The following is a 12045-nucleotide window of genomic DNA, read 5'->3' as shown; positions in this document are numbered from 1 at the left end:
AACAGCTGGGAGTAGAGGAGTGGTGGCCAGATGCCTTATCAGGAGAGACGGGTCGCTTAACACACACCACTTGTGTCATCATTACTTGCCATTTAAGTCTATTTACAGCACCCTAATTGCTGAGGTGATCTGAGCCAATGTTTGCAAAGCTTGAGGTAACATGGTTAAGTGAATTTGTTTTCAATTTCAAACATACACACACACTCTCTCTGTCTGTCCAAAACTCTATAGTATACTGTACTGTATGTCTCTCCAGAACAAAAGTGCTGTGGTGCACATTTTAGTGGTTTTGGTACAGTGGGAGGGAGATGAATTTAAGCACCCCTTGGCCAGCTCAAAGGGTTTGCTATGCGTACAATAACACCTTTTTTTTTAAACATTTGCTTTTACTTAGACTGTTTCCCATTGAGGAGCATGCTGTTATCTGCCTGATTTGGTTTAAAAGTAATTATTTCTGACAGCAGTTGACAACATGCTGCAGGAATTTTATTCCAGTTAAGGGAAATATACATAAAAGTGAAAGAAGGATACAGACAGAGATTCAGCAGGAGGCAAATAATCATTGAGGGAAAAGTGACAAAACTACTATGCATCACCTTTAACGGTTGGTTAATTGAATCAGAAGTATGACGCACGTACCTGGCGAGCATGGCCTTTTTCTGTGTTGGCCTGGCCAACAGTGATCTTGCGCAGAAATCGGTCATTGGTATCAACGACTGTTGGAAACAGGAAAACAAAATTTGAAATCAGAATGAAGAATAAAAAGAAAACAAAGGCTGATTTTCTACCTTCAACCGAAAAATAGTGTGCTCATTTACTAATCCTCATGTCATTCCATTTTACATTTACATTATGCATTTGGTAAACTTTTATCCTTACATTGGATTTCAAGATACACATTTACATTCTTATCAGTTCTTGCTTTCCCTGGGAATCGAACCCATGACATTGGCGTTGCAAGCGCCAACGCTCTACTGTTTGAGTTACAGGAAAGCTCTAACCCTATATGACTGACATTCTTCCATTAAACACAAAAAGGAGTAATTAAGGATGTATTGCATTTCCATACAATTGAATGTGGACCGAAATTTTCATGCTTCAAAAAAGACATACTGTAAAAGCACCATAAAATTAGTCAACATGACTGGTGCACTATACTCAAGTTGGCTGAAGCAGCATGATGTGTCACAATTTACTGATTATCTTCACCTCAAATATACAGAGGACAAGGAGTGACACTTTAATTAATTGATAACTTATTCCTCAATTTTATTAAAACATTTTGAATTAACAAATTAATAGACATTTAAAAGTGTATATTTCATTTTCTCTATTTTAGTAAATTAATAAAGCTTATTTAGAAGCATATTTAAATAGAATAGAAATTCGGAAAAGGTTTCTTTTTTATATACAATGTCGATATACCAAATACTTTTCTTTATTTATTTGTCAATCGAATTGCTATTGGACAGTTCACTGGTTGGGGTACTAATGCCTTCATTTTATTTTTTAAGGGTCACTCCTAGTCCTCCAGACAAATTTTAGTACCATTTTTTTTCTTCTTTTTTTTTACCAAAATCATTGAGACCTGTGAAAAGGATCAGATTAACTGAAAATGCTTGGCTGAAAAGAAAGATGTGTTCATTAACCAGGCAGTGTGTAAAAGTCATAATGGATGTTAAGATGTAATGACAATTCTCATTTCTGGGTGAATTTATCCTTTATACAACTACCTATGATAAAAACTATGCATTTTATATCTATTGTGTAGCAAGCAAGTCAAGTCTGAGGGCGCTACACCGGTCTCGTTTCTCTCACGGAGGAGCTTCGGAAGCATAAAAGGAGGAGCAACGACAGTGAAGGACGAGAGAGGACCAGGTCTGGACTTTTACAGTCCGTTGTTTTGTGTGTGTGTGTGTGTGTGTGTGTGGGGCAGTCGTCCGTGAGGGGCTGCCGCCTTTTGTTTTGTGCTTATTTATATATTAAAGTTTGTGAACATTCGCCATTTTCCGCCACCTCCTTCCCACAACAACTTACTCCTTTATATGTTCCAACTGCAATATTACATTATTTACTTTTACATTTTTTTTGATAAATGCAATATTGTTTTCATCAGGTTGCAATGACATCACATTGTTTGGCAGTTTCTATCTGCCCAACATAGCAGCGTTGTATCTGAAGACAACGGCTGGAGAGAATCATGTCATAAGGGAACTCAGCTGGACATTAAGTGCTACAAGCTGGACAGATTTTTCAGATCTGGCAGTCACTGCAGAGGAGATGTATGAGACAATCTAATGAATCTCAAAAAACTAATGACCTAAAGAGACCCAGAGGGATGGACGCCAAGCTAAACCATAACCTTGCAATAAACCATAACTTTGCAATAAGCATGCATTCCTTAAAGACTTTTTGAATTTCTGTTTTTTTTTTTTCTTGCAGCCAAGCTAAATGTAGGAGGGGGCAGTATGAGACAAACACAACTCCCAAAGGGCCAGGAAGATGGAGGGGAAAGAATTCAAACCCTCTGGTATTTTCTCATAGAAATGCAGAACAATTATTATAAGCCTCATTTTAAACATGTCATGGGCAATGAAAATGACAACAGTGGTTAAGTCTGCTTTCTGGCTGTCTCCCATATTCCTCTTGTGTATCGGTTTCAATTAATCTATCTGTGAGAACAGTGTACATAAACTACAACATAACATATGGCACATTGAAAATATTTCATCTGAAGATTGATTAATAACATCATTATTCACTGTGATATCTTCCTATAATGATTATTCATTGAAAACCCTAACAGTTTAAGCATCACATCTATGAACGTCACAGAGAAAGTTGTGAGGATCTTCTCAAACACAGACAGTTTCACATTCGCAGCGGGAGAGAGATGTAAAGCTGTTCTTAATCTTCCAGGCCCCCTCATCTTAGTATGCACTTTTGAACCGACAGAGTAAATATCCCATCAGTCATTGCAGCACTATCTTCTGAATGTAGGCTAAAGGCAACAGATGTTCCCAGGCGGCCACGAGTGAAATGGGAAACACCCCAATCCAGCTGAACCTCATCCCCCAGTGATCGCAGCTATCAGAGGTCACTGCGTCATAACAGGACGCAGAAGGTCTACATTTGGCATCCCTCCCAGTTGCGAAGAGTAGACCCGGAACTGCATGTGTTCAAAAACTGGTTGCAAATATAATGACATGGCCAGTTTGTAATGGCGTTCCACTATCCGATTGAAAAAGAAGTAATAAATCAGTAAAATGTAGCCGATGGCCACATATTGTGTCATACTGCTTGCTTCAGCTCACTTACTGTCTTCTGTATCATATTTCCTGCACCAAAATCTCTAAATCTTTCTGTGACCCATCAAGCATCGAGGGATTCTCGTAAGAACATACCATATGAAGAACAGTAAAGCAATCTACATTGCACAAGATCTTACCTCGCTGCCATGTGATCTTCTCAGGGTCAAGGTCAAGACGGACAAATGCGCTGACCTCTTGTGGTGTGAGGTCACTGGGGTCAGATTTGTTTATTCCAAGACGCTGAAAACAACAGTGAGGAAAAAACAGACACAAGTGCACCGATTACCATGATGAAAAAGCTGATCATTCACATTAAACAAACCGACTATTGAAACATTTTTATTACTGCTCTAAGTGTTGGCCTTGACTCAAATGAAGAATTCAGGAGATTTTTCCTAAATGGCAAATTGTGTGGTCATAAGTTTCTTTCAGACCATCTTTTTAATTAGATTTCTCTCCAAAACGTTGGTTGTCTCTCTCGTAAATTTACCAGCTTTGCCTTTCCAAATGTAAGTCAACCCAATCTTGTCCCTGAGCAAACATAAACAGTTTGTGTTTAAAGAAGTCTCTCAGCTTATCTGTGTCACAGTCAACATAACACAACACTTAAACAAAAAGAAAAAACACTGAAACTTGTTAACGGTTGATGCTTGCTTTAAATTATAGTCTCATAAGAAAGAAATCGCTAGTTTCGCAGTAGCTGTCTGAGGACCCCAGTTGGTTACCAGATGTACTGCATTCAGATACTTATAGAGCTCCTATTTACTGGATAAGAACTAAAAACAAATTTATTTATTTTTATTTCAACCTGATAGAATGTTTTGCTTGGCATACCTACAAAAAGTAATGTAACTTTGTCCACAGGTTTTATTAATATACATGACTTTGCCAGGTCTAAATGTTTTTTAATAAAACATTTTAAATTAGATACTCAGTTTACCAGGATTACAGAAAGCCTGATTCTTCAATGAATCTGACAAAAAAAACTTGAGGGGATGAACTAAAATAAGAAATAAATAGAAATTTGAGTAGTTTTAGTTCATTTTAATTCTCGTTTTGTCTTATTTTACATAATTTTAAGTAATTTAGAGTCCCCTTTGGAGGTTTGCTTAAGCTTCCGTCCAACTAATTGAAATCAACTGCTCTAGTGACTTTTTTGTCAAATGATGAGGGCATTATGAAGTACTAAAAGTTAAACAAGTCAGAGGTACAAAGATCTCTTTCAGACTCACTTGCAGGCGAGCCAGCTGTATAGGAGAGAAGCGTCTCACGCTATTAACAGACGGCACTAGTCTGCTGTACAGGGCCTATAAGACAAAAAAAAATGATCAACTAACTATTGATTGGCCACAACATTGAATCCCAGGGATACAGTCCTGTGTGAAATCATAAATACCTGTACATTATGATTGTTTACCTTGTCTGATTGGGTAGCTTCATGGAGAATGCGGGCATCAATAGCTGCCGCCACTAGATTATTGGCTGCAGTAATAGCGTGGATGTCTCCTGTGAGGTGGAGATTAAACTGAGAGAAACAGAGTAAGTGAGAGATAGGAAGCTGCTCTCTGAAGCTTCTGATAAATGCAGCATCTGCTCTCTCACATTGACATATTTAGTGTTGCCCAAAAGTCTGAGATCAAATTGAAAATCAAGGATTCTAAATGTAGTATGAAAATAAACTAGACATAAAAGTCGAACTATTTAGAAAAATTAGTAATTAAAAGCAAAATGTGGATATTTTAAGATGAAATTATTAATTATGTTATTTTTCCATTTAAACTTTGTTTAAATTGAATTTAATTGCTGATATTAAATGGTAATAAAAGAAAATCAATTATAATAGCACAAAACAAAAAGTTCTTAGTCCAAAAGTCTGAGACCACTAGTGATTTTTTTTTTTCATTTAGTCTCAATGTCTCTGTGAGTTCTTCAAGGGCTTTCATCAGTTGTGGCATACTAAGGGAAAGGGCTTTGTGATAGCGGGAGACAGGATGTCTGTTGTCACTCACCTCCTCCATAGGAATGACCTGTGCGTATCCCCCGCCCGCCGCTCCTCCTGCAGGGAGACACAATAATGAAGCAGACTGACAAACAAACAGCAATGAAAACAAGACAATATGTCTGATATAGCCAGACATTAGCTCTGATCCAAGACTTTGTGAGCTGCCTTGCTGTGTACAGCCTAATAAGTGACTGATTTGAAAATATACAAAGGACACATGATGCCACATTATCTTAGAAGGTTGCTTAATTCTGACGTCTACATTTTGGTACAACCTTCGGGAAGTGCATCTGCGATTCCTTAAATTGCTGTTAGTTATTGTTATCCATACACTAAAATATCAGACTAATTTAAAGCAAACAGACAAAAACACACCTTTGACTCCAAACGTTGGGCCCTGGGAAGGCTGTCGCAGACAAGCGAAGGAGTTCAGCTTGAGATGAGCGGAGAGGGCCTGGACCAGACCTATGGTCACTGTACTCTTCCCCTCACCCAGAGGAGTGGGAGTTATACTGAAAAACATAGAACGAAAACATTATCAACACATGCTTTCCCACATTCAATGAGAGGAGGTTGTGTATCTACATCTATTCATCCTTATCCCTTCCTCTCTTTTCTTTTTCCCTCTGATCTCACTGTATTAGACTAGCGGCAAACCCTCTGCCCATCAGCATCCTCCCTCCCTCCCTCTCTCACTCTCTCTCTCTCTCTGTGTCTTTGTGGAGTGGCTTTTTTGGCAGTGCAGTAAAGGCATGCCAGTGGTTGACAGTAATTGAGTAGGCCGGGTGGAGAGGGCAGTGCTGCTTCACAGCATCTGTAGGCAGAACAAAGAGCGGGACTTAAAGGAGGAGAGTTAGGGGAGAGGGAAGGGGCCGCTGATAAAGCCAGGGGTCTGCGCATTCCCCACACACATAAAAGAGACCCTGAGCGGAGCTGACCAAGCCACGCTTCACACACACAGATGAAAGGGAGGCTCCTGGTGGGCTTGAGAGCCAGCAGTAGATAAGATCCCTGGGTCCACCAATCATTCTCTCTAGGAATGTAGAGGCAGAGTACAAACGCGCACACGGACTTGAGCGTAAAAACACATGGTCACTCTTTAGTTTAGGGTCCAATTTTCATTATTAACTAACTATTAACTAGGACTTTTGTTTCAAACTCCTAATTATTGCTTATTAAAGGGTTAGTTCACCCAAAAATGAAAATACTGTCAGTATTTACTCACCCTCATGTTGTTCCAACCCCCTAAGACATTGGTTCATCTTCGGAACACAAATTAAGATATTTTTGATGAAATCTGAGAGCTGGATCATTCCTCCATACTCCTCCATAGGCTTCTTCAGGGATTGAACTTGCCGGCCTCGAAAAATTATTAGAGACATCGTTAAAATAGTCCAAGTGACTACAGTGGCTCAATCTTAAGTTTATCAAACGACGAGAACACTTTTTGTGCGCAAAAACAAAACAAAAATAACGACTTTATTTCAACTATTCATTTCCTTCTCTCTGAGCCTCGAGTCAGGTTACTAGTTTAACAGCGTATGCTTCTGTTGTTGTACGTCACACGCATCTCACACATGACCAGCGTCGGCCAATAGTAAGCCTACGTGTGACGTAGCTCTACGCAATTACACTAGTTAAACTGACTCGAGGCCTACAGAGAAGGAAATGAATAGTTGAAATAAAGTCGTTATTTATGTTTGTTTTTGCGCACAAAAAGTATTCTCGTTGCTTGATAAACTTAAGATTGAGCCAATGTAGTCACTTGAACTATTTTAACGAGCTCTTTAATAACTTTGAGGCCGCGCAAGTTTCAATCCCTGAAGAAGCCTATGGAGGAGTATGGAGGAGGGATCCAGCTCTCAGATTTCATCAAAAATATCTTAATTCGTGTTCCGAAGATGAATGAAGGTCTTACGGGGTTGGAACAACATGAGGGTGAGTAAATACTGACAGAATTTTCATTTTTGGGTGAACTATCCCTTTAATAGTTAGTAAGGTCATTGTTAAGTACTTGTTAAGTTATAGGTATTGGGTAGGATTAGAAATGTAGAATATGGTCATGCAGAATAAGGAATTAATATGTGCTTTAGAAGTACTAATAAACAGCCAATATCCTAGTAATATGCATGCTAATAAGCAACTAGTTAATAGTGAGAATTGTACCCTAAACTAAAGTGTTACTAAACACACAAACATTGACCTGAAGATTTCATTAAATGCTTTTGACCTCTGAAGGTATTAGTATTTATCTTATTCGTGTTCTTGCAATTCAAAAATGATGGCCATGACTCCATCATCCATTTACTGATTGAAAAAAATGCAGATTTACAGATTAAATAACCTCATCAACAAATTAAGTCAGGGTTTACTGAACTTTTTGGTTCAATAAAAATTTGTATCATTGGTTTAGTGTCATATCAGTTAAGATAAGTATTGAGATATGAATTAAACTTCAATGACAGAAGTAAAAATTGATGTCGCACCCTGCCACCAAGACATATTTGCCATCAGGCTGATGTTGGAGGCGGTTGAGGAGGGACAAACGGACTTTGGCTTTGGTGATCCCGTAGGCTTCCAGCTCTTCCGGAAGCAGCCCAATCTCCTGAGCCAACTGGGATATGGGCTTGGGAGTCTGTGCCCTGGAAATCTCTATATCACTGAGGGTTACAGAAACATCCAAACAGAGAAAAGGAGAGACTAATTAATTCTGTGCACAAATGCACAAGCAAAAGTCAGAGCGATGCATATATTCAGTAGAAACCAAAAGGCAAGGCTGCTCGTACCTTGGCACGGGTGAGAGTGGTTGAAGTTTTAGTGGGCGGAGCCTCCATGACTGGTACTCCTGTTCTTCTAACCACCTCCTGCTGCTCCTCACTACATTCTAACAGATCACAATAACACAGCTACAAACATTTCAGCAAACAATAATAAAAAATAAATTGCCTCTTGATATATATTCAAATAGAAAACAGTTTAATTTCTTTAAAAAACATTTTAAATCATTTAGACCATAAACTTTTGAATTGTAGTGTGTGAATATATTTAAAGATGCACTATAAATATAATTTTATATGTTATATAATAAATATTTGTTAAAACTGTCAAAGACATTAATCTTTAAATTGGCTAATCACAGGTTCTGAAGATTTGATAAAGTTGACAGAATAATTAGCCTATTTTAAAGACATTAATAGAAAGAAGAAACAACAACAGAAGACCTCTCACCTGTATTCTAAGCGCAGCACTTAGAGGCCCAACTCCTGCGTCCGACTTAGCTTCCATCCTGGGCTCCCAACTGTCACAGTGTTCTAGAAATAAGATAACACATGAAAAGTTGGCCCAGACTGAGTATCTAAGGAAATACAATTAGCGGTGTCTTATGTTCCCACACTAATGATATCTCTGTGGGTTATGGAGGAAATAGCATGGGCCTCTATATCCATTAAGTTCTATTAAAGAGATGGCAGGTAATGAAAGGTGAAGAAAGCCACATACCTGACTTAATTATTTTTGGAGAAATCACATGCTTGTCTTTCACATCCAGTGTAGTACAAATAAAATAGTTCCTTCAATTCTCAAATGACACTTCGTAACCAAAGAAGTGCCCTGAATGTTTTACGTATACCAGCAATGTAAAAATAAATTGTTGTAATATCTGCCAAGCATTACAGCTTTACTTTGAATAAATATACCTTCCATTAGGGCCGAGCCAAGGTTGATGACTGCCACCCCTGGTCTTAACCAGCTGGGTGGGAGGCCCTTGTGGCCTGTGTCTAACAATACCACCACATCTGAGTCCATGATCTGCAAGAAAGAAAGAAAGAAAGAAAGAAAGAAATCCAATTAGTGTAAGCCTCACATGATTTATCTACTGTATGTCCATCATGAAATAAAGCAGCACTGCCCCCTGCTGGTACAAATAGCAAATTATGTATTAAAATTGACATGAAAAAAATAAATAAAAAAATCTCCCACAGATCTAGCAGCTGATTTACCCCTTTCTGCAGGTGCTTTGAGCTCCACTGGCAGGTCTGCACAATCATGCCATTGTTTTCCAGCAAAAACTGAAGAGCCACCTTCAGGGGGCCCTTTACACCCACCAGCACTGCCATCTTGCCAACCAATGGGGCATCTAAATGCAAGAAACAAAAATGTAAATGCTGTAAATTTAAACAGATTATAAAAAACTCACCAAAAATTTCACCTCAAGTATTGTGTTACAAAAAAAAACACAACCATTTAAAGGTCAGGGGTCAGAAAACTTTTTCACTTTTATTCAGGAAGCACATTAATTTGATAAATTGTGACAGTCAAATATTTTAATGTTACAAAAAAAATCTATTTCAAAATAAATGCTGTTCTTTTGAACTTTTTATTCATTAAATAGTCCTAAAACATATGAACCACAACTGTTTTTAACATAAATAATAATAATAAGAAATGTTTCTTGAGCACCAAATTAGCGTATTATAATGATTTCTGAAGGATCATGGGACACTGCAGAATGGAATAACAGCTGGTGGAAATTCAACTTTGCCACCACAAGAATAAATTACATTTTTAAATATGATAAAATAGAAAACAGCTATTTTAAATTGTAATAATATTTCACATTATTACTTTTCTATCAAATAAATGCAGTCTTGGTGAGTGTAAGAGTCTTTTTAAAAACATTAAGAAATCTTACCAACCCCACACTTTTGAGTAGTAGTGTACACTCGTTTAAATTACTTTTAGAGGCACTACATTCAGTAGAATTAGCATTATATGTCTGTGAAACATTTTGGATATACATTTTAACGTCCATGTATGTATTTTTTAACAAGGCATGCCAAACGCATAAACAATAACACACCATGCCTGGCAAGTAGCTCCAGCACAGCTCCAGCTACAGGTGAGGCAAAGCCCTCTCTCTGATCCCCCAACACCACACGGCCAACATTAAGGTCAGAGACCCTGCAAACACATACACAAACAGAAGTGTCTTTGCGTGGAAAACATACAGTTTCTACCCACAACAAATATTTTCACTAAATACGTGCAAAATAGAAGTATCATGTCAGATAGAATACATTTACAGTGATTAAATTCTCAATTTACCCACAAAAAGTTATTTTTGGACCCTTTTTACACACATCAACATGCTGTAACTACAAAACTGTAGCTTACCCATCCACATCCTTCTGGGGCTTGATGGCATTACAGACACTTCTGGAGAGGAGTGACTGAGAAAGGTGCAAAAAAATGCCATGAACAAGAGAATCCTCATTTAACCGCAAGATCTCCTCAATCACCTGTAGAACAGAGGCAAAAATTCAGGAGACAGAACTGCACTGGCAGTTATATGTATTTATTCACAAAAGCTATTTATTGCATTATAGATTAGCAATATCACTAACCTCCTCCTCTGTGCACTGGTGTGGAAGACAAATCTGCATTACGTTTAAGCCGATCTGTGTGGACAATCAAAACACAACAAATTCAACGTGGTACATAATATCTATAGAAGCTATCGGTCACTAGGAAAACTGCTATGATGTAATGGAAAATTTGCATGTTACTTTTTAACAAACACACACGTATATGTGGTTTATGGGGACTTGCCATAGGCCTAATGGTTTTTGTGCTGTATGAACTATCCTGTTCCCCTTCCCATCACAGAAAACTTTCTGCATTTTTTTGAATTTCAAAAAGCACTTTAGTATATTTATTAAGACATTTGGTTTACAAGGACAGATAAAGTGTCATACTAAGCCATGTCATTATACACATGTCCTCACGAGTCATAAACCATACAAGAACATGCATACATTACACACATGTGGAGGGTCTAATAACAGCATCAACCAGCAGGGGTGTTGATCAGCTAAACCTTGACCCCTTCAATAAATCACTGTTCAAAATGCTTGCATGTATTTGTTCATGGAAAATAGTGATGTTGAACAGATAAGAAGACAAATAGTTATACCTTTCTAGCCATCTTCTTATTCACCTCCAGCAAACTGTCATCTTCACCAGCCTATCATAAGTAAACACACCAAGTTTTTAGTGTCTGAGATTCATTTACATAACAACAGGTACACACATGCTCGCTAGTCACACCTGTATGATAGCAAGAGTAGGTTTGAGGCCTGGGTTGGTTTGTATAATAGCTTTGAGCTCTTCTCTGCTCCTCTGAACAATGTCACTGTAAATGAGATGGAAAGAAATATATTTAACCATTCAACTCAGTGGTTTCATAGCATATTTCATCAATAGTAGCATTCAACATGTTCACTAACTGCCAATAGCAGAGCAGAACTTTTCATTAAATGAGCATAAAACACATCAAATACAACATTAGTTGTTTTTTTGTAACCAATCAAGCTTATAAAGTTGATAAGCGTTTTAAACAACTTGGTTATCTATTGCTGACTGCTCTGCTCCAAAAATCAATGTCAACCACGCATCAAACATCAAATGACACTCCATCTTGAACCTCAGATAAAATAGAGCATTAGCTACAAGTTTTAGGCCAAACATGATATCATTACAATAAGACAATCAATTCTAACATTACCTAAAGTCAAATATTTTTTCTCAGATATTTTTTAACATTCCAAATAGAACTGCTCTAAATACTCAAAAACAACTTCATCCTGCGCCTGCGCAGATTGTGCAAGTTTAAAACTCTTATGCTGGCACACACATGCAGCATATAACAACTATACTGATGTCCTGTTGCTGTGC

The 12045-nt window shown here is 37.8% G+C and overlaps 1 protein-coding gene across 1 annotated transcript in view; it reads right to left on the bottom strand.

The window, feature by feature from the left end:
• The window catches only part of mthfd1l (methylenetetrahydrofolate dehydrogenase (NADP+ dependent) 1 like), a 36217-nt gene that overhangs the window by 19093 nt on the left and 5079 nt on the right, over nt 1-12045 (bottom strand). Inside the window, exons 3-18 of the mRNA XM_077220206.1 lie at nt 11419-11503; nt 11285-11335; nt 10716-10769; nt 10486-10610; nt 10172-10272; nt 9312-9448; nt 9009-9120; nt 8542-8624; nt 8100-8197; nt 7800-7973; nt 5689-5825; nt 5321-5367; nt 4729-4836; nt 4544-4618; nt 3449-3551; nt 640-716 (exon numbers count right to left, since the gene is read on the bottom strand). Coding sequence (XP_077076321.1) covers nt 640-716; nt 3449-3551; nt 4544-4618; nt 4729-4836; nt 5321-5367; nt 5689-5825; nt 7800-7973; nt 8100-8197; nt 8542-8624; nt 9009-9120; nt 9312-9448; nt 10172-10272; nt 10486-10610; nt 10716-10769; nt 11285-11335; nt 11419-11503 — 1567 coding nt within the window. The remainder of the gene's footprint in view (nt 1-639; nt 717-3448; nt 3552-4543; nt 4619-4728; nt 4837-5320; nt 5368-5688; nt 5826-7799; nt 7974-8099; nt 8198-8541; nt 8625-9008; nt 9121-9311; nt 9449-10171; nt 10273-10485; nt 10611-10715; nt 10770-11284; nt 11336-11418; nt 11504-12045) is intronic.

The sequence above is a fragment of the Siphateles boraxobius genome, unplaced genomic scaffold (genome assembly GCF_051911475.1).
Source record: "Siphateles boraxobius isolate OS27281-9 unplaced genomic scaffold, OSU_SipBor_1 8, whole genome shotgun sequence".
In the NCBI taxonomy this organism is placed as follows: domain Eukaryota; kingdom Metazoa; phylum Chordata; class Actinopteri; order Cypriniformes; family Leuciscidae; genus Siphateles; species Siphateles boraxobius.
The sequence above is the reverse complement of the archived record's forward strand: the minus strand, read 5'-3'. Positions and strand labels throughout refer to the sequence as shown.